General features: G+C 42.8%; 2 protein-coding genes across 2 annotated transcripts in view; one reads left to right on the plus strand and one right to left on the minus strand.

The window, feature by feature from the left end:
• CAMK4 (calcium/calmodulin dependent protein kinase IV) overlaps window positions 1-23248 on the minus strand; it is a 351293-nt gene that overhangs the window by 201382 nt on the left and 126663 nt on the right. Inside the window, exon 2 of the mRNA XM_014600951.3 lies at window positions 15255-15333. Coding sequence (XP_014456437.1) covers window positions 15255-15333 — 79 coding nt within the window. The remainder of the gene's footprint in view (window positions 1-15254; window positions 15334-23248) is intronic.
• Window positions 4119-12528, plus strand: LOC132249568 (endogenous retrovirus group V member 2 Env polyprotein-like). Its single transcript, XM_059724950.1, has 2 exons — window positions 4119-4136; window positions 9929-12528. The coding sequence occupies exon 2, from the start codon at window positions 10537-10539 to the stop codon at window positions 12019-12021; it is 1485 nt and encodes a 494-aa protein (XP_059580933.1). The 5' UTR covers window positions 4119-4136; window positions 9929-10536; the 3' UTR covers window positions 12022-12528.

A 23248-nucleotide genomic window follows, 5' to 3' on the forward strand; every position in this document is an offset into this window, starting at 1 on the left:
GATCTGCCTGCTGGATCACAGGAGGTTGCTGCTGCTGGATGGGACTGGCACTGGGTGCAACCTGCACCCAGTGCTGGGAAGATTGGTGCTGCCACTGGCCTCAGCCGGCAGCAACAGCATGCTGTCATCAGTGCACAGATCCGGGGGTTGCGCCAAAATCCTCCCAGGTGGCACGGCCCCCAGATCTGTGCAGGGTGACAGGAAGCTGCTGCTGCTGGCTGGGACTGGCGCTGAAGCAAAGCCCGGCTTCGAAATTCGAAACATTTCAAAACTTTTGAAATGTTTCAAGTGCCCTTGTTTCATTTTGAAGCTGTTTCAAAGGCTTTTGTTTCCATTCAATTTTACTGTTTTGAGCTTGAAAGGCATCGAAACATCTTTGAAATGAAACACCTTGCGAAATTTTGAACAGCCCTGCTAAATGTATGTATAATGTGTTTCCTTCTCATTAGTTTAATCACCTGTTGGTATTACTAAGCTAGTAAGAACATTTAGTTCAACAAGACATTACAAAGTGTACTGTAGGTCAAACTTCCTAAACTGTAGAGTAACAATTTTAATTTCATATTTTCCTCCTTTCACCAATTTACTAATTTTTATACTTTGAAAGTTAATATGTCAACACTAGAAACTAAAGTTACTATGCTGCCTATAAATTAAATGTGGTGCTACCCTCCCCCTCCTATAATACATCTTTGTTCTTGATTTAATATCTTAACCCTAGGGATGACTTATTTATGAAGTGAAAAGAAGTTCAACCTAAGTGGTAACAGTTTAAAAATATTATTTTGCATTAAGTGATTTTACCTGGCATCTGCATTACTATGTGATATAATACAATACAATATATTGTAATGCAGATGCCAGGTAAAATCACTTAATGCAGAACAGTACAATATTCTTCAGTCGTAAGGTGAGATTTTTCCTATTGTGAAGGATGATCTAGCAATACAGACAAAAATCTTTTCACTTTCCAATGAACACAATGCCACATTTCAAAACTTTTTATAGTAGAAATGTCTACTTTTTACTAAATGTGTCTAACTCTATAGGTCATAAATGCAACTAAGTAAATTATTTTATTGCACAACAAATATTAATTTAATTGGCTAATTCTTTTTGCAGGTATTTATGTTCAGTGCACTTTACTGCACTTTTGTATATACTGTAGTCCTGATGGAATTGAAATTCATATGAAAACTGATTTCCTTAGAAACGATGGATGGAAATATTCAAATCAGATTAGTTTCATTTAAAAGATGAAACAAGATTTGAACAATGACAGAGGATTACATGGATATCTAAAAACTAATACATCAAGAATAATAAAACAATCTAGGAATTTAATAGGTACTATTACCAGTAAAAAGATTATATTAAAAAGTTGCTATTTGCTAAGAATTACAACAATACTATGGGAGTCCTGTTCTCTCTGAATTTAGTGGCAAAACTCACTGCCAGATTTTTCCCCACTGGAGTGGAAGGGATGGGAGGTCGGGGAGGGGTTGGGCCAGCAGGCTCAGGGGGAGGCAAATGGATTAAACCCTCCTGCTTCCCTTCTCCCACCTACATAAGACCCCAGCCCAGGACTGCCTGGCTTTCCCCTCTGCTGGCCGCTCTCGTGGCAGGGAGGTGTAGCCAAAGCCAGCCTAGCCAGCAGCCTGGCACTGCCCAGGCCAGCTCTGGCCATGGTCCCTGCTGTGCAAGTGGCCAGCAGTGGAGAAAGCCAGGCAGACCCTGGCTGGGGTCCCTGTGCCACTGGGAGAGAGGGGAGACAGGGAGTTGGCCAGAGGTGGTAGAATCTCCATCCTTGGAGGTTTTTAGGCCTAGCTTGACAAAGCCCTGGCTGGGATGATGTGGTTGGGTAAGGTTCTGCTTTGAGCAGGGGTTTGGAGTAGATGACCCCCTGAGATCCCTTCCAACCCTAATTTTCTATGATTCTATGATCTTCACAACATCCTTCTATAGCAGGAAACATGTTCATAGTTGGGGATCCTATAATTAAGATCAACATTTTTCAAGTACCTACTATACTTGGATGCCTCATTGATTGGGCAGCCTACCTGAGAACTCTATGTAGGTGTCCCAAGATTTTCAGAATAGTTAGCATTATTTAAGGTTATTATAAGTTTAGTTGAATGAACTGTGGAGACATTAACAGGTTATTCCTTCAAACAGTCCTGGAAGTTAAGTGAATAAATAGCATCACCCCATTTGACAGATGGCAGAAGTTAGAGAAAAAGGTTATGGCTCAGATCCAGACTGGCAAGCTAAGAGCCCAAAAGGGAGTTAAGAAGAATTTTATCATTTAAATCGCAAAAAAACCCCTCTGTAAATCGATACAGCTACAAAACCCCTATAGGTATATAAAATAAAACTTCCATAAATACACTGAGAGGTCCTAGTTCAGGCAATTGGTGCCTGATTCCCACTTTAGCTCTACTGTGATCCAGGGTAGAGTTAGGGAAGCACCAAACTTTGCCTACATTCCCAGGAGGGTTAAACCATCAGCTTCTACAACATCTGGTGGCAATGAGTTCCAAACTTTAATTACATGCTGTGTGAAAATCTTAATTTTTGCTAGTTTTAGACAGAGATAGGGCATTTGATGGTAGCAAGAGTGGAGGGGCCAGCAACAAAGCCAATGATACAAGCAGTGGGCCAAGTAGTAGTGGAGCAAATGGTGATAGGCCAAGTGGTCACAGGGTGATTGGGGTTGTGTTGGCACAGGCCATGTTCAACTCCCTGCTGCCAACGAGTATGCCCAGTGGAGCCCTGAAGCCCTGGATCATGCAGAAGACTCTGCCTCCTGCTAGCCACGCTTTTGAATGTCCTAGTCTTCCAGGAGCTCTGTGGGCTACAGGGAATAGCTTTGTGTGCTCGATCTGGCCTGCACACCATATGTTTGATACTCTTGGCATAAAGGAATATAACAGTAACAGGGCCAGAAGGAAAGCAAGCAAGAGGAAGTGTAACCCTAGGAGGAGGGAGTCATGCGCCTTGCTATTGGGGTTATTTCTCTGTTTCTTGGCCAATGACTGTCTAATATAAAACATATAATCAATCCTAGCAGCTGAGACTATAACTCAGGAACCCTTTGTCACTGGCTATAGACACATTTCCCTACTGCTTGCTCTCCTTCTGGTCCTATTATTTTTGTATCCTTGGATGCAGTTAGAAACATAGGAACATAGGGCTGGTAAGGTTTCTCTGCCCCTCAATTCCAGTCTCTTACATTTTAAGGCAATCATTTATGGCAGGAATCTCCTAAACTGTCACTTCAAGCCCTCATACACAACCACCATGCACAATACTAAGTACCCCAACATCACTCTAACACAGTACAATTAAAAACAGGGCAGATGAGGGCACTGCCAATGTCTTGTCACTGTAATGAGAGCAGTGCAGTAGTTGAATATGCTCATAAGATCCCAGAAAAATAACTGTTTACCCAGGAAAACACCCACTCATCCCCCCAGTCTGTGCCAATCTGACCCAAGAGAAAAATTTCTTCCTGCCCCCAAATTTGGTAATCAGTATTGTGGAATCAAAAAAAATATATGCCTTAAACTTTGATTATTTTAGTTATAAGATGACATAACCGCTTTGTGAAGAATTGCTAGCTCTGTATAGTAGAACAAATAAGAAAAAGTGTTTGTTCTTTGTAACTCCTCTGCAACTGCTTCGCTCACCGCGGCCTTGAAGATAGCAAAAAAGTATGTACAAATCTGATTTCCAGGTGCAAGAAGGAGGTTTGTGAACTAACCTCGCCTCCCCCATTAGTTCCCATCCTGATTACAGCAAAGAAATAATGAAGTAATATTATAGCCGCTTTTCATGCTAATTTCACTATATGATCACGTGAGTTGTAAGCAACTGTTAAAAAGTATATAAGCCTCCTGATTTTGCTCTTGGGGAGGGACCCCTTCCAAGTGCTTGGGAAATCCATGTCACTTTGGAATCCCCCCTACAGCTGTAGTTTCTTTAAATAAAAGCTTCTGCTGACCTGACCCAAAAGTATGCTGCGTGTGTTTCCACGACAATTCCTGGTGCCGTGACTCGGATCCAGAACACAGGCTGAGAAAAAAAAAACGCAGACTGCCCCCCGCCCCCGAACCCCAAGGCACCAAACTTGAGAGGTAAGAGACCTAATTCAAAATCTCTATTGGGGTTTCGGAGGAGGACTGCCTGTAGACTCCCAACTTGGCCGTGGTAACTGGATCTAAACCTTATTAAAACAGGTCAATCTAAACCTTACTGCCGGCTAAAATTTTCTATCTGATAAAGGATCCCATTTTGTGTCTGATAACGTACGTTTTATTTAAGAAAAAACTGTTTGAAACACCTTCATCCAACAGCACATCGGGTTTGTAGTTAATTAACTAAGGCGGTGTGGGGGAGGAGGTCTGGCTAACTAAATAAATGTGCGTGTATTTATATTTAAAAATATGAGCCACTGACCAGGTCTGAGACTACGGTTGGGTTCAGCTGCCCCAATTCTGCCTGACAGGGCAGTTGTAAAAGCAAGGGGGCCCAACTGAAACCTCATGACCCAGTGGACAGGGCTTCCGAGTGATTTTGTCTTTTTCTATCTGGCTATTAAGTAAATGTGTGTGTGTGCATTTAAAAAAATGAGGCACCAACCAGGTCTGGAATTAAGGCTGGGTCTAGCCGCCCCGATTCTGCCTAAAAAGGTAGCGTCGAAAGCAAGGGGGCCCAGCTGAAACCTCGTAACCCAGTGGACAGGGCGTCTAAGTGATTTTTGTCTTTTCCAAACCCCTTGTCCCAATAGCTTCTGCCGAGAGCAGGAGTGAAAGGATCCCTCTTGTGTTTCCCTCCCCATTTCCATTTTATGAGCCGGTGTCGGATCAGAAGCCTTTTGTCTGGGCGGTGAAAAACTGCGGGGCAAGGCACTGAGCGGCCCAGACATCCTAATTAAGCCTCTCCTACGTCTCCCTGTGTGACTAAAAATGGGAACAAGTCAGTCTAAACAAGTTCCTGTCCCCCCTAAGGAAACTCCGGCATACTTTATGTACACACACTATTCTCCCGAGGCTTACAAATACCTGGATAAGTAAAACTGATATACTAGGGATGATCCTGTGAAGCATTTTCCACAGGAAAAAACATTTAATCAGGATAAAATAGTGCACTTAAGAGGGGCTTTAGAGTACCGTGGATCCAAAACACCACAAAACCAGTGGGACGCGTTCTTTTATTGGTATGATAAAATGTCCAAAAGGCGGACAAAATCTCAAACTAGGAGCCTAAAAAACTCTCAAAAAAAATTAAAACAGCAGTTAAAAGCTGTTCGGGAGAAATTGGCTGCTCCCCCAAATTACACGCCGGCCACCGCTCCGATATATCCAGCATTGCCCAGGGCGCTCCCACCACCGGAGACAGCAGAGGATATCCTTGACCTTTGTTCGAACCCTGCTCTCCTGAGACTCCCACATCAGCAACAACCGGTTCAACATCAGGCTGCAGCCCAGGCTAGTAACCCATTAGCTGAAGCTCCTTCAGTAAATCCATCCACGGAGCTTAACAGTCCGGACTCATCCACCATATCTGCCACTCAATCATCACCAGTGTGGCAATTTACTCCTGGGTCACAACCCACCACAGGTGTATTTAAAAGAATGGGAATAGGCATGGAAAGATCTCCCATCAATCTTAGATCCCAAACTGCACAAGTTTACCCCCTAAGACAAATGCCAGGCATTAGCACCGATGGACAATATATAATAACTGTGCATGCACCCTGAACTCCAGGTGATCTCTACAATTTAACTCAAAAATTCCCCAAAATCAGGGAAGACCCAAAAAAATTTCAAAAAAAAATTACAGAATGTTATAAATTGTTATAATCCAACATGGGCTGACATTAATCAGCTCATGCGATTGATTTTGCCCAAGAAAACTATGCTACGTCTGTACACTGCCTGTACTTGGCCAGATCAAAACCCAAGGATTGGCCAAGACTTTATTGACAAGAAAAATGCTTTGGTTCAGGCAGTTCTCACAATTTGCCCAAAAAAGGCAGACTGGACCAAAATAAATACCTATAAACAAAACAAAAATGAACACCCCAGTGACTATTTAGAACATCTCAAACAGGCATTTAAACGATACTCAGAAATGGATAACCCAGTCGAAAATGCTAAACAAGCAATAGTGGCAGCATTCGTCCAGGGACTTAACCCTAAAATTGCTAAAAAAAATTCAAACAATAATTATTGGCTGGGAAACTAAAGATTTGACCGAAGCCCTTGCTGCGGCTAACCATTTTCATAACAAATTGAAACGGTCGAAAAACAATGCCGAGTTTAAGTTAATGGCCTTACAGATTTCTAAGTTACAGGGTCCAGGTAGAGGAAGGGAATGAGGACGGGGAAGGGGAGGCCCGGATAGATTCAGGGGAAGAGATAAATCCTTGAGCCCACAAAACCCAGGCTATGGAAACCAATGTCATTATTGCAAGCAAAAAGGACATTGGAAATCAGAATGCCCCAACCGCCCCGGCCAAGGACCCAGACCCCAGCCCCCACCTCCACTTCCTGTCAATTTTCCAAGTGTTATATAGGACAGCCTGAGGGACAATGACATCATCGCTCCTTTGCTTGCTACTGACCAATCTGGTCCGTTTGTTGAATGCCTTATTTCTGGTAAACCTGTCTCCTGTCTTGTCAACACCGGAGCGTCCCGCTCCACGCTAAAGGCTGCTGAGTTTCCTTTTCTACCTTAGTCTCCTAAAACTATAAATGCTGTCGATATAGGCAAACAACCTATCCCACATCCCGTCTCTGAACATGTCTCCATCTCTATTGGCCCTTTGTCTGAAAATCATGCCTTTCTTCTTAGCCCCTGTGCACCTGTCAACCTTCTTGATAAGGATTTGCTGTATAAACTGGGATGCGTGATTTATTGTAGCCCAGATGGTGTTTACCTTAAAGTACCGAAACATAGGGAAACCGAGCTTGTGGCTTTGCTAATCCAGGAGTACTCTCTGATCCTAACACTTCCTACTTACAAGAGGAACTGTTGGCACGAATACCTCCACAGCTGTGGCCCACCCATGCAAATGAAGTGGGGCACATGCTGAGTGCTGAACCAGTGCATATCATCTTGAACCCTGCCAAGCCACTTCCTCGTGTCCCACAGTACCCCATCTCAAAGGAAGCTGAGGAAGGGATCAAGCCTGTCGTTTCCTCACTCCTCGAGCAAGGGATTATTGTCCCAATACGCTCCCCTTGCAACACACCTATCCTACCTGTCAAAAAACCTGATAAAGATACATATCACTTTATACAAGATCTTTGAGCTATAAATGCCGCTGTTTTACCCGCTTTCCCCGTGGTCCCTAACCCTGCCACTATTCTTTCCTATATCCCTTCAGATGCTACATATTTCACAGTAGTGGACCTTTGTTCAGCTTTTTTCTCTATCCCCATTCATAAGGATAGCCAGTATCTGTTTGCATTTACTTATCAGGGATTTCAATATACCTGGACAAAACTCCCTCAGGGATATACAGAGCCCCCAACCCTGTTTTCCCAGATCCTAAAAAAGGATTTGAATCCTATCATGTTCAAAGGGGGGTCCACCCTTGTTCAGTACGTTGATGATCTATTGTTAGCCTCACCCACTTTGGAGGCCTGTAAGCAAGATACTTAGACACTCCTCACAGCTTTAGCTCAGAAAGGCCACAAGGCCTCAAAATCTAAATTGCAGCTCTGCAAGTCTAAGGTACGTTATTTAGGGCATGATATCTCAGCAGGAGAACGACACCTTTCCCCTAGTAGAGTTGAAGCTATCCTCAACATTCCCAAACCTATGACTAGAAAACAGATGAGGGGCTTCTTAGGTGCAACGGGTTATTGTAGACAGTGGATCCTGGGTTATGCTGCTTTTGCAAAACCCTTGCAAGCATTCACTCATGATACCACCCCGGAACTCCTCCCTTGGACTCCTGAAGCTGAACAAGCATTTGTGGCCCTTAAGCAAGCCCTCACTCTTGCTCCCGCTCTTGAACTTCCTAATTATAAGAAACCCTTTACCTTGTTTTGTCATGAATGGGAAGGAATCGCTTTAGGAGTACTCACTCAGCTGCATGGTGAAAAGCATCGCCCAATTGCATATTACAGCTCTGCCCTTGATCCTGTAGCTGCGGGACTTCCTCCTTGCCTCCGTTCAGTTGCAGCTGCTGCCTTCTTGGTTGAAAAGGCAGATTCTCTAGTTTTGGGATACTCTTTAACCGTTGCAGTTCCACATGCTGTGATGGCCCTTCTCCTCAAGGTCAAAACTCAGCACATTTCCAATTCCCGTCTTACTAAATATGAGAAACGTCTACTGTCAGCTGCAAATGTAACCTTAAATCGCTGTTCAATTCTAAATCCTGCGTCACTTCTGCCTATTGCCTCTGATGGTGAGCCTCATGATTGCCTGTCTATCACAACTCAATTGTTAACCCCTCGAACTGACCTCAAGGACATTTCTATCCCGAACTCTGACCTTGTTTTGTTTGTTGATGGTTCCTGTCTTAGAAATGATGCAGGCAAATCAGTTGCGGGATATGCAGTATGCACTCAGTATGCTGTTTTGGAAGCCTATTCTTTACCCCAAGCTCGTTCTGCTCAAGTTGCTGAACTCATTGCTTTAACATGTGCTTGCATTCTTGCAAAAAATCAAACCACAACCATTTATACTGACTCTAAGTATGCTTTTGGTGTTGTTCATGATTTTGGACAAATCTGGAAACAAAGAGGGTTCCTCACTTCATCAGGGACCCAAATCAGTCATGGTTGTTATGTAAAAGCGCTCTTAGAAGCTGTTCAATTGCCTCTTGCTATTGCTATTGTTAAATGTAAAGCTCATGAGAAACCCTTTGATGATGTCACACGAGGAAATGATCTGGCAGACCGTTCTGCCAGAAATGCGGCCCTTTCTGGCCCACAGGCTCCTAACTCTGTTTTTGTTTGTTTTTCAGCAGACCAGTCTCCTTTGGCTAGCCTTTCAAGTCTGGCCCTTCTTCAAAATCAGGCCCCAAAAAAGGAAATAAATGACTGGCTGCGTGCAGGATGTTCACTGCACCCCGACTCTCTCTGGCGCTCCCTGGACAGCCGCCTCGTGGCGCCTAGAGAGCTTTTGCCACATCTTGCTCGTTTAACCCACTCTGTGGCCCATACGAGCAAAGGGGGGATGATTGCTACAGTACCAAGAAATTGGTTTGCCCCAAATTTTCCTTCCATGGCACAACAGTACTATAGCTCCTGTCCCATCTGCTTAGCTCACAACATTGGGCAACGGGTAAAAACGACACCCTCAGCCCATCCCCCTCCATGGGGACCGTTTGTAAATCTGCAAATTGATTTTGTGCAGCTAGCTACCTAAGTGCTGTTCTTATGAGTACATTCTTGTTATTATTGATGTGTTCTCTGGATGGGTGGAAGCCTACCCATGAGTACATGCTGATTCCATCACTGTAGCAAAAAAATTGCTCAAAGAATTCATCCCTAGATTTGGATTGCCCCTCACAATAGATAGTGACTGCGGCACCCATTTCACAGGACAGATAGTAAAAAACATCTGCCAAGCACTCAACATACAGCAACACCTACACTGTAGTTATCATCCACAATCAAGTAGTGCTGTAGAACATAAAAACTCTGATTTAAAAACGTGCATTTCGAAGATTTATGCTGAAACAGGCCTCAAATGGCCTGATGCGCTGCCCATTGCTCTTATGCACATTAGAAACACTGTTAACAGAAAACATGGCCTAACCCCTTATAAAATACTCATGGCACGACCCATGAGGATGCCAGCTACACCACCTGTTGCCCCACACCAAACAGACCTACAATTAACTGATGAAACTGTACTAAATTATTGCAAGGCATTAATGAAGTATGCCAGGTCTGTTCATTCACAGGTCCAAGAAGCCTTACCTCAACCACCGGATGTTCCCTGTCACAACCTCGAACCAGGGGACTGGATCTACGTAAAGGTCTATCAACGAAAAAACGCACTTCAACCCAGATGGAAAGAACCTTTCCAGGTTCTTCTGACCGCTAATTCTGCTGCTCGTTGCCAAGGTCACCAAACGTGGACTCACGCCTCGCACTGCAAGAAGGTATCACCTCCATTGGACCCTGAAACAGCTGTATTCCAACCAAGGTTGGGATCTTTCCCTGAGGCCAAGGACAAAGACCCTCAGGACCTCACTCAGGCAAGTGAGGAGCATCAGGGTGCAAGTGCTAGTAACCTCTCCCCTGAACCCAACACCTTAGCCCAGCTGGTTTCATCAGTTGAAGAACGAAGATATCATCTTCGGCCTCGGAGAAAGTGAATGCTCCCATTCGAAAGATCACCACCTCAATCAAGACCAAGAGCCAACATTATCAGTCCTTTAGGTAACTTAAACCCAGAGGACGAAGAAAAACTTTGGCTGCCATCCTGGGTTTGGCTGGTAGTGTTCTTTTTCTTACTGGTGCTGGTTATGTTTATTGTTAAGATTCTTTGTCCCTCCTGTATCTAAAAATGGCACTAATATCCTTATATATCACACTTGGGTATCTCAGTATCACCCAAGGGGGGTGGGAAAAAAATTTGTACTTACAAATCTCCCGTACGGTGGCTCAAGCTGGAAATAAAAGTGACTGCTGGATATGCTCTCACAGCCCAGCGCACCTACACCAAGAAATCCCAATGATCGGAGTACCAATATCCCTCCAGCAATGGGGAACAATAAACGGCGGCTTCGTTAGACACTACTCGTTAGCTGCCAATCGGTCCGCTCCTAAAGAATGGAGGGCCGCCCCTGCTAACTGGATAATCTCCCCAAGAGTAGAGGCGCCTTTCTGTTACAGATCCAACAACACCGGAGCTTATAATAAAGCCACACCTGTAGGACACTACCCTCATTGCCTAACTACTCTAGATTATAGCCCTAGTAACACCAGTGGAATCCTGTTGGGTAACGTACCCTCTCTCAATTGTACAGGATTCATGGTCTACAACTTTTCTAAGGAACCTCATGTTGCTCTCATTGCAAACAGATCGGAATTTTACATTGACTCCAATTTTACTTCTTGTAATATATCTCGGTCCAGCAGGATAGCAGCTAAACGTGGTCCGTCCTATACGATGCATATCAATCGAAAGTGCCAAATATGGCACAACACCTGTCGAGATTTGAGTACCCTTTCTGCCCCAGGCTTTTACTGGCTCTGCGGAAACAGGGCTCATAAAATCTTGCCCTGGAATTGGGTGGGGGCATGCACTCTTGGACGTGTTATCCCTGGTTTTGAAATGCATAGTGCAATATATCTGAAACAAATAAAAAATGTCAATCATCACATGAAAAGGGCGGTTAACCCCTTAGCTACCAGAAACACAGGGTTCCATCAATTTGTGAAAACCTTCATACCGTGGCTTAAAATAAGAAAATTAGAACTAGCCATAATTAACATTTCAGCCACAATGAAAGCTATGGGAAATGCCACTGCGGATGCAATTCAGGCTCTGCAAGAAGAGATCTCCCAGATCTCACAAATAACTATACAACACCGCATAGCCCTAGATTACCTGTTGGTATCCCAGGGAGGAGTATGTGCCTTAATAAACTCCACCTGTTGTGTCTATGTCAATCAGGACATGCGAATCGAAACTAACATTTGCAAAATCCGAAATCAGTTAAGGGTCTTACATCAAGTGGCCTCAGAAAATACTGACTGGGGTCTAGAAAAAATGTGGTCTTGGCTAACCTCCTGGCTCCCAGATTTCGGGGCCCTTGGCAAGAAAATCCTGTATGAAATATTGTTTGTCTTGATAGTTCTGATAATGTTTTATGTCTTAGTGCAACTGATCCTCTGCTGCATAAAAGCCAGCAGGAGAAGCTTTAGCAAGACAAGAAAACCCACAGCAGAGTCTAGAATAATGGTGTTACAAAAGTGTGAGCAGATTGAAAGAAAACATAAAAGGCTGCATGATGAAATAGAGGGGCTCATGAGAATGGAAGTTTAAGGCTAAAGTGAGACTAAATAGTCTCAAAGGGGGGACTGTGGAATCAAAAAATATATATGCCTTAAACTTTGATTATTTTAGTTACAAGATGACATAACCGCTTTGTGGAGAATTGCTGGCTCTGTATAGTAGAACAAATAAGAAAAAGTGTTTGTTCTTTGTAACTCCTCTGCAACTGCTTTGCTCACCGCGGCCTTGAAGATAGCAAAAAAGTATGTATAAATCTGATTTCCAGGTGCAAAAAGGGGGTTTGTGAACTAACCTCGCCTCCCCCATTAGTTCCCATCCTGATTACAGCAAAGAAATAATGAAGTAATATTATAGCCGCTTTTCATGCTAATTTCACTATATGATCACGTGAGTTGTAAGCAACTGTTAAAAAGTATATAAGCCTCCTGATTTTGCTCTTGGGGGGGGACCCCTTCCAAGTGCTTGGAAAATCCATGTCACTTTGGAATCCCCCCTACAGCTGTAGTTTCTTTTAAATAAAAGCTTCTGCTGACCTGACCCAAAAGTATGCTGCGTGTGTTTCCACAACAGTATGATCCAGAGCAGAAGAGCCAGACCCTCTAAAGAAACCTTATGCACCATCCCTCATAGGATGAGGAAATGGCTTTGTATCCTGAATGGAGATAGGCATCAGGGCCAGGGACAGACATTCTAAAAGCCTCAGCCTGAATTGATTCAATCTTTGCAGGTTAGTTTAACCTGTCTAGGCTAAATCAGTTTGTAGCTGTACAGACATCCCAGACATGGAGGCACATGCCTCCAGGGGCTCAGGCTAGAAGCCAGGGGGGCGCTACAGCAGCCCTCCCTTTCCTTCCATAATGCTGAGCTGAGGGGGTGTGGCCAGGACAGGACACTCAGATTATGGAGGGGTTCCACTCCCCTTCTGACCAGCCCAGCAAGGAATTGATAACACAGTGTTTATCACTCCTAACTCAGTGTTTATCCCATCATTAAGACAACAACAGAGAGACATTACCAACTACCTGTTGATTCTGCCTTTGTCCCATCTGCCACAGCATGGACTGTAGCAAGTATGTGGTCTGCTAGCTAATGCTAAGAGGTGTCTGTGTAAAGCAGAGGGGGCAAGGGATCCCTGCTTAGCAGGGAGTGGTGAGGGAGATAGAGGAAGCAGCCTGCAGTCTCTGCCAGAGCTCCAGCCAGGGAGCAGGGGGGAGGGGCCAGCCCAGCTCTCTGGAGCAGAGAGCCCTGCCCAGCCCAGAGAGCATGCCAGGATGCTGGGGAAGTCTGGTTTAACTTAAACCAGCAAGGGGTCTGGGACAGACATTGCATAAAGCAGTTTGACCCAAATCAGTTAAGTCTGATACTATACTCAAGCAGGTTTATTTCAAACCGGTTTCAGCTATTTTCATACTGGTTTATGTGCACTGAACATCGGTTCTGTTACAGGTTTAAACCAGTTTCTGATCACTTAAACTGGTGTATGTGTAATGTCTGTCCCTAGCCCTAATCTGCATCCCCGAATTGAGTGCCTAAGCTTCAAGGTGAGGAATACTTCATAAACATCCCTGTTTTCTATTAGGAAGTTCTAAGTATATCCTTGCTTACTGCTAAAGGGCTATGAATTGCTTTTTGAAGGGCCTACTATACTCATTCATTGTACAGAGACCCTAGCTGCCTAACCTCCTGGGTAAGGCACTTATTTTTAGGCATGCTGAAGCCTAAGCTGGAGGTGCCTACAAAACTAAGCTGGATGTGGCCCTAAGCAAATAGATCCATGGAATACAGGAACCAGTAGAAGAGCCAGGAATGGAACTGAGGATCACTTGGCTCCCAACCCCAGGTACAGTCCATCAGATTATATTACTGGAGATGCTAAACATTCACCACCTGTTCTTAGTTACAGAATCGTGTCTTTAAACTCTATTAATAACATTGAAAATTCCCTCAGTTACATAAGCTTGACTTAAGTGCTAACCATAATATTCAGATAATCAAGGCTGCACTGTAATCTAGCCATCACTGCCGTGCACAGATTTATGTAATCATACTCTTCAATTCACCCTTTTGTTATTTCTTCCTCAAATTTTACCTTTAAAAATAATTCAACACTGAGTACCTGGTACAATATGTAAATCTGAGCCTACTAGTAGTCACAAGTAGATGGTACATAATATTAACCTGCCTCTTGACAAAATGATACTAAAAAAAATCATACAATTTTTCTTCATGAATTTCAAAGTAAAAATCATATACAATTTAAATAAGGAATTATTTATTTAAAAAATGTTAAGGGACTGTTTGAGTGTAAGGAATTGCACTGTTAGAAATCAAAACCAAAGTTTTCTCTTTTCTACAGCACAGGCAGAAGCAATGCTAGCTCTTCACATACTACCTTTAGCCCCCTGCCAATATGCCAAATACATTTAGAAGAAGCACCACTAGTTAGATATCTATGCCAGCTCATTTCAGATATGGTAAGTTAGTGCCAACTTTTTATGGGTTGTGGACCTGTCCATTATATTTTGCACTGATACATCACTTAATTTAGACATCTTTACACCCATGCAGCTGCTACACATACACTCATGAACTTTATGGAAGAATATTAATAAAAGTAATTAATAAATAGTGCTCATGCCCATGCACTCTTATCAGCCAGTCTTCCTTCAGCTTTTTCTGTTTCTCCAGTCAAGAATGTCTTTGTCCTCCTCTTGGCCTCACACCATTTTCTTCCTTTCTTTGAGCTCCTACTAGTCTCCCTTTTGTAAGTTCTGCCCATATTTTTCATGATCCACTTCACAACAAGCTTACAGGCACCTCATAGAAGTATTCCATGCAGAGCTATGTGAATAATTGTCTTTTTAGTTCATTTGCTGTCCTTAAAAAAAAAAAGCAGGGCAGATGAACTGTTTAGTTTCAGTTGAACTTCTTTAAAAGTTTTTTTTTTTTAGTAAAACAGGAGTAAATCCCTAAAAGAAAAATCAAAACACTTTATCTCAAAATACTGAAATTAAAAGATTTCTGAAAGAGATGGCACACATGAAGGTTTTTTCTTTACAGAACAATTTGTCAAAAATTGACACAAATTCCTAAAATATTTTGATTGATCTAAATTTGCATTTTTCAGAAAAAAAATCCAAAACATTTCACTCAGCTGCAACTCACTGCCCCCCTGCCCCCCGATTTTGATTAACTGATGCCTCCCACAATCATTGAAGAACTAATTTAGTTTGTCAAAAAACAAGTACAAAATACAAACTTACAGTTTTCTTCAACATTTTGACAGCATAGGGCTTCTGGGTTCCTTTCTGCCTGCATCTGTAGACAATGGACGTAGCACCCCTAAATGAAAGAAAGATTGGTTTTAGATTCAAGCCTACTGAAAATATCAGTGAACAATCTTGTCTAGTTAGATCACTTATGGATAACTTCTAATGGGTCGAGTCCTAGTGCTGCTAAAGCAGCTACTGCAAAAGAGCAACTATAGGCTGCCCACCACTGGGTAGGCTATAAGGGAGCTAGCCACTCTCCCTCTACTTTGGGTTGGGAGGAGGTAGAGTGGAAGACTATGGGATACAAGCGGTCCAAGAGGCCCCGACTAGGCCACATATAACTGAACAGGTATTATACGTGGTGCTAGAAAACTGAAGCTGCTATTTAAAGAGCGAACAGTTTGTGGTGAACTCACTAGGGTTTTTCTACTACAAACTGCTTGAATGCTGTGTGTATGCTTTTTTGTGCCAGGAAAAAGGCATTTTTCCCCAACACAAATGTATTGCTTATCCATGGCCTTACTTGAACACATTAGGTCAGGACAGCAATAATTTGCTCAGATTAAGTAATGTTCCTAACTAAGAAAGGAACTGCATTGTATTCTATGGTCAAACACAGGAAAGATCTTTGACACCCCTGTCAGTGCATTCAGATAATTTTTTATTCTGTTACTTTTCTTATATGGCTTTGAATTTCCTAGTGCCCCCAAATTTTAGAAAGAGAAGTAGCAAAATACTGATCACCAATACAGGCAACCCCCACTTTGTGCTCTTAACTGGTTCCTGGAAAGCCAAGTGTTAAGTGAAATGAGCGTTAAGCAAAACCAAAAGTATTTGAAGACCCGAGATGGTGACCGCAATTGTTTTTAATGATCCAAGATTGTGACTGCAAGCGTTATAGTGAAACTCACTGAGTGCTAAGTGAAAGCAGGTACCTATTTAAAATGAGCGTTATAGCAAAATAGCACTAAGCAAAACAGCGTTAAGCAGGGATTGACTGTATTATTTTCCTGGCATTTTTGCTCTAACTGGAGATAGGTTGTATTTGAAATTTAACACGGAAGTCTTTGTCCCATGACATTTTCATTACAAAGTTTAAAGACTCAATAGTTTTGATAGGCTCATAAAAGTTAAAAGCAAGAAAAATCCATTATGATCCTCCTGCATAACACATACTGTTCAATTATACTAGTAATTCCTGCAGTGGAGGGACATAGTGACTTACTCTGTCACTATGTAAGTGAACACCATTGAATTCAACATCTTATTCTTGAATTAGAAGATACACTCTACAAAGGCTCGTGCATAGGAAGAGGTCAGTTCAGATAAGCTATAGATAGAGCCACTGAATCTTAAAAGATATGCCCATAGCAAGATTCTACACAAATGGAGAATATTTTATTTCTTTTGCATGCTAAAGTGATTTATTTGTCCTTTATGATGCATAGTATATTGATAAACATGGGAAAGTACCTAAAGCTTCAAAAAAATTCAGAGTCATTAAATGAATGTAATGACCATTTCTCACTAAGCAACTGTAATGACTCTTAATTAAAAAGCAGAAAAAATATCCAAAGTTAAAAAAAATCCCAAACCTTTTAAGTACAAGATATATATATATATATATATATATATATATATATATATATATATATATATACACACACACACACACACACATATATATATATATGGATACATTATTATGACACTAATGTCTTCAATATTACTACATGGGGATGTTCCCTTACAAATGCAAATCATCACTGTATATTGATTTACATATTCAAAGTAATATATAAACATTTAGCTAATTAACCTTTATATGCTCTTGTAAAGTAGACAGTAAATCCTCTAAAATAAATAATATAAACACATTCAGATAAGACTGCAAAAGAGGCAGCAACATCCTGGAAACAAGCTCAGAAAAGTACTGGGAGGACATGTCTATAGTCTGTTAAACCATGCTAGTTAGAGCCATCCAAAAAGCTCACTCTGCCCATTCACTTCCCTCTGAATACACTAAATGCCAAGGGAAAAAAAAGTCATGTAGCCACTTTTTAGCAAGACCAGTTTTTGGCTGCTCTCAGGCTCAAGAGTGTTAATTTGAGTGGTACTGGGCATAGCCAGTACTGTTCTAATGGAAGCCACATGACATTTTTCAGTATGCTGCATGGGCAGAGTGGGAGTGGATGGATGAGGTGCATTTTCATGGCATCAGTCCTGAGAGCAGGCTGATGTAGTATAAATGTGGTAAAGAGCATAAACAATTGGTGCATCTACATGAGATGCTTTACTGTGCAGTAGTGTAGTTTACTATGCAGTAAGTGTGTGTCTACACACGCACACACTTACTGCACACTAAACCTCACTAATCATGAGTAAATTTACTACCTGCAAATGCAAGAATCAAATTTACTTGTGACTTACTGTGCCGTAGTGCTCATGCAGGTGCCTGACTAGGAGCAAATCTGCTCCCAGGCAGCTGGCTACCAGAAAGTGGAAGATTGCTTCCTGCTCCCAGAAGCTGCCTGCTGCTGGGGCAGGCTCTACCACCAGAGCCTGGGTAGTGGAGTATGTCCCCCTGCCCTGATGGCAGGAAACTCCAAGCCCACCACTCCAAGACTGTGATCGAGGAGTGGGGGCTGAGAGATCTTTATCCCCCAGCCCCTGCTTTGCCATTGTGATTGGGGAGTGTGGGGCTGGGAGATCCTTATTTCCCAGCACCAGCTCTGCAACCTTGGGGCCAGTGGTGGGCAATACCCATCTAGGAGATCTCCCAGCACTGGTTCCGTGGTCACAGAGTTGGTGCTGGGAGCTCCCTGCTGGTGGGGGCTGGGGAGCCTGTTCCCTGCCCAGTCCCATGACTGCAGATCTGGGTGGGGAACAGGATGGGGATTGCAGAGCTGAGCAGGGTACAGGCACTCCAGCATCTACCCTGCTACTGCAAAGCAGAGGCTGGGAACTATCCCAGTTAGAGGCAGGTCCCAGCCCCATGCCCAGATGAGATGATTGAGGCACAGGGTTTAGAAAGATCTGCAGGGATGGGGTAGGCCCTAGCCCCCTGCCTGTAATGGCCAGAACCAGAGGGATTAATAAGCAATAAATATGTGCTTTTTGGAGGCATTTGGTATTTTGCCTAAACAGGTAATATAGTTAATATAAAGCTTGTAAGTTTGTAAACCGCAAATGTAACTTGTCTATCATAAGTTTAACCAAAATGATAAATTAACTGTTCGTGAAACTGACTGGGCCCCATAGGTTAAGCGGTAGCTGTGAGATTAGCTGACCTAATGGTTTCTGCTCAGGATTCAGCTTTAGTGATAAAAAACTGGATCCAACTGCCTGGCACACCCAACACATTCCAGGAAAGCACGTCCCAAGAAAGCATATTCAAATGAAACCTAAACGGGGTTAGGGCTTAGGCAGAGCAATGTCAATTTCAAACCTAAAGGTGCTGCATCATAATTTTCTTATTGGATAAACCTGAGTTTGGGTAGAAACTTTTATGATAATTATTAACACATTTCAATCCCACAGGGTAACAGCTATAGGTTACCATTGTGAGTGGCTCTAAAGCCAATAGATTAGCATAAGACTAGGTATATAAAGTGCATGTGTCAGGTGACCAGCAGGAAGGAGAGAACAGAATGGTCACTGCTGTTCCACGCCCAGACCCCGAACTCCCGGTGTGAGTGAGGATCGGATCCTGATCAAGGGATCTTCCCTGGTAACCCCTCTGACAGCGTCAATTGGGGACACCTGACTTCACTGGAATGACTTGATGCGTACCTGGCCTGGAGGGACTATCGATAAGTTGCCAACCCATGTCTGTCTATCTGTTGTTTTGAACAGCCTAGTGGCTAATACCCTTGCAGTGCCCAGTTGGCCTGCGACAGAATTGATCTATCTGTTGTTATTATCTGTTATTATTATTTACTATTAGCTCTTTAATACTGCATTATCTGCTTATCACATTTATCTTTCTGTTAACTGTTGTGTGTGTAAGCTATAATAAATTTGCCTTTATTTCACTCCTAACTTTGCCTCCTCGATCTGAAACTGAATTAAACATCCCAGTTTGCCTGTGATAAAACTGATACACTCACAGTGCCCAGCTGGCCTGTGACACCTGCCCCAATTCACCTGTGGGGCAGATGGCAGAGAGCTAACTGCTAGGTGTCCACTGGCGGATAAAGGCAGAGAGCTGAGAGCTTCCCCTCACCTACAGCTCTTTCCAAGTCCCCTGCCCCTGACTGGACAGCCATGGCCAGGAGCTCCCTGCTGCCAGGGCAGGGGGACATTGTCCCCCTGCCTTGGCAGTCCCCAGGGGCAGGGTGTGATGTCCCATCCCTAGCCAGGAGACAGTTGTCTCCTGGCCCAGTGCTCCCAACCAGCACCTGGGCTAGCACCCAGGGGGAGCCTAGAGCTCCCTGTGGTGGTGGCAGGGGCCCACAGCAGGGCCTCAGGAAACAGAAGAAGTTTGCTGCTATTAGCAGCAAATCTGCTCCCACTTCCCTGCATGTGTAGATACCTGCCCAGGAGTATTTATTCATGAGTAGTTTACTCATGTGAGTAAATTGCTCCTGCATCAATTGCCTGTGTAGACACATCCACTGTATCCTGTAGAGTCCTAATCTGAAGGCTATGTTTTCTCCTAAGTGATGATATGTCAGACAACTGAAAGTTCTGTTCTGCCAGAAAGAAAAGGACTAACTAGCAAATCCTTCACCCTCTACTTCAGAAATAAGCGTCAGAAATGTGAGCAAAGGCAGGTTCTGGAATTAACCTGATAAACATAGGGGAGCTCAAATGTTAATTGCTAGCAGAACAAAAGCCTACTCCTTCCTGATTTGGTGATGATAATGAGAAAATACCTTCCTTGCCTTTGTTGTTTTTTTCTTTTAAATTAAATGCACTCTCTCTGAATTCATCCTTACTGCTTTGGATGTACAGAATGTAGAGAGAAGTTTAGAAAAAATGGAGAAGCATGGTGTGGGAGATGGATGCTTATTTTCATGAAGTCTTTAGTGCCCTATGCAGTCCTCCAATCACATGCAAGAAGTAAACTTGCTTTATTTATTTTGGCTTTCTGCAGCAGGGCAGTCATGGATAAATTAGCCTGCTGCTGAACCAGCAACTTTTCTGAATCTGTATGGTTTGGAAAGCCTCAGATGCCTTTTGCATAATTAGACTCTCAGTCAACACAAGGTGGTGGAAAACTGAGGTGGTGGAGAAGCTCACTTGTGCCTGAACAGTTCTGAGACTGTGTAATCATTATAAGTTCTGCCCTCATCCTGAATTTTTCAGGGGGGAAATTCAGTTATAAATGGTACTTTTTAAAAAAAGAGATTATTGGGAATTTTCCAACTAAACATTTTTTTGTCAGAAAAAAGCCATTTGTAGAAACTGAAACTTTTTGCAGGAGTGTATTTGTCCATTCTGGCAAGCATAGAAAGTACAGTAAAAATGAGAGTGTGTGAGACAGGATCAGAGAAAGAGACTCTCTATAATCCACTGGCTAAGACACCCATTTGAAATGTGGGAGATGCAAGTTCAAGTCCCCATGCCAATGAATGTTTTTTAATTTATACAGAGTAGAACAGTTTAACTGAAAAGAACCTCATACAAAAAATACTCAAAAGGATACTCAGCTAAGACATGACTGGTGCACCAGTCTATGTCTGGACTTGAACCTAGGTCGTCCCTCTACTCAAGTGAGTAACTTACCCATTGGGCTAACCTGAGCTAGATAAGTACTCATTGCCCCCTCTTCTGGCTTTGAAAAGTTTTGGTTTACCCCAGTGAGGAACAGAAACAATTTGGCAATCTCAGATGATTTCATGGGATGGAAAAAGTTTCCTGCTCAGCTCTAATGTCTTAATAGTTAGAAAATAATTTTTTGTTCACAGACTGGTTTTAGAAGAACTCACAGCTTGGTATTTTTCTTCCAAATCTCTCACCTTAGAGTCATAGAAACTGACTGAATTCCAAGCACAACTTAATTGAAGTTGTTGGAACAATGTAAAGAGGATGTGTAAGAGAAAATGCAAGCAATTTGGCAAGGTAAAAAGAGAGGGTGAGAATTTCTACTTTGTGGAAAATACCAGCAATTTCTTTTAGCACTCTATATAGTTGCCAGGAAAGCAGGTTAATGTTTCTAAGCAAGATTTATTTTAAGAAGACCAAATACGTACTATAAAAATAAGTGTTTTTTTTTTTCTATAAATTAAATCTTACTTCACTAAACACAGGAATTTCTACAGAAATATCCAACTTTTGAACAAGTACAAAAGCCTAAAAATATTATATTACTCTTACCTAATGCCACTCAATCATAAATGACATCTAAATAAAACACTTGCTCTTATACAATACATTGATTGCATTAAGAACAAGGACAACTTGTGGGAAGCATCATTACTTGCTCAGGATGAATATGGATAAGTAGTTAGAAAATGGGTTCTCAGATCTACTGCTGAGATATATTTTACTGCAATTGTAATGTATTTGACAAATAGGGAAATTTAATATTCAGATGTCAGTCTAAAAGATTTTGCTCTTTTTTTGAACTACAACATAAATGTTAGAAATGATATCGGAGGGAAAATTAGATCATTGATTCTTTGCATATGTGCTATATGTTGCAATTTCATTTGAAATAGTTCTTGCCTGCTAGCCATGTGGAGATAAGGACCCATCCCAATCTTGCAGGATGGGGAGAGCTGTCCCGACTGCCAGGCAGCTGCCTCCTAGCCACATGGAGATTGGGATGGACAGGTCCCAGTCTCCATGGGTGCCTATACACATGCAGAGAGGCTGCTTTGATGTGCTGCACTTACAATGCATCAGAGCACAGTCGATTAATTGATTAATCAAGTCTGCTGGAGTGTAGTAATTACCGTACTCCAGCAGACTCCAGCATCATGTGCATCAGCTGGAAAATGGTGCTGAAAAATGGTGGCGGGGGAACTTTAACTAAAGCTCATTCAACAAGCTTTAATTAAAGCACCCCCACCACAATTTTTCAGCATAGGGACACTGATACACATGACACTCTGGGTGCTTTAATTAGAGTGGTTCTTAGAGCCGCTCTAATTATCACACCCTGCATTCCCAAGCACATCTATAAACTCCCCATGTGGCTGGGAGGCAGCTGCCCGGCAGCCATGACAGCTCTCCCCTGTCCCGTGGAGATTGGGACCAGCCCCTGTGCCCCCTGTCATACTGGGGATGGCACCCTGGGGAACTGGGAGCTCCCCCTGGCTGCTGCAGGGGGCAGAGCAGGGCAGAGGCAGCCCTGGACTGAAATGCTCCTGTCAGGAACAAATTTGCTCCCAACTGGCACACATTCAGATGCATGCTGGGGCACAGTTTAATGTGACTGAATTTTTTCTGCAGAAAATTCAGGTGCATTAATTGCATGGGTAGACATGCTCCATGTATCTAACACTGGGTTCAAGATTATATTTTAATGCTGACTCAGAAAGGTGATCAATTAAGGCTGTGTGACAACCATCATCTAGGCAGACATCAGAAAATAAATCAATAAATTCTAAAATTGAAAATGGCTTGAGTTCAGGCTAAGGACAGAAATTATACATAAACCAGTATAAGTGATCAGAAACTGTTTCAAATCTGTAACATAACAAAAGTTCAATGCATATAAACCGCTTTCAAAATGGCCAAAACCAGTTAAAGATAAACCTGTATGGATGTAGCATCAGACTTAATTGATTTAGGTTAAATCAGTTTATTGAACTTCTGTCCTAGATCTTCCTCAGATTCAAGTTTAACTCACAGTCCCTCAGCATCCCAGGATGCTTTGCATCTATCCTGCAAATCCCAGAGGGGTGCAGGCTAGTCTTGGCCCCAAGCTTTCTGCTCCAGCTGAGCAGGGAAGCATGCTCTAGCACCCCCTGTGTTCTGGCCTGGGCCACTGCAGGCATGTGGCTGCATTTCTGGATCAAAAGTGAATGTCTGTT

The sequence above is a fragment of the Alligator mississippiensis genome, chromosome 3 (genome assembly GCF_030867095.1).
Source record: "Alligator mississippiensis isolate rAllMis1 chromosome 3, rAllMis1, whole genome shotgun sequence".
NCBI lineage: Eukaryota > Metazoa > Chordata > Crocodylia > Alligatoridae > Alligator > Alligator mississippiensis.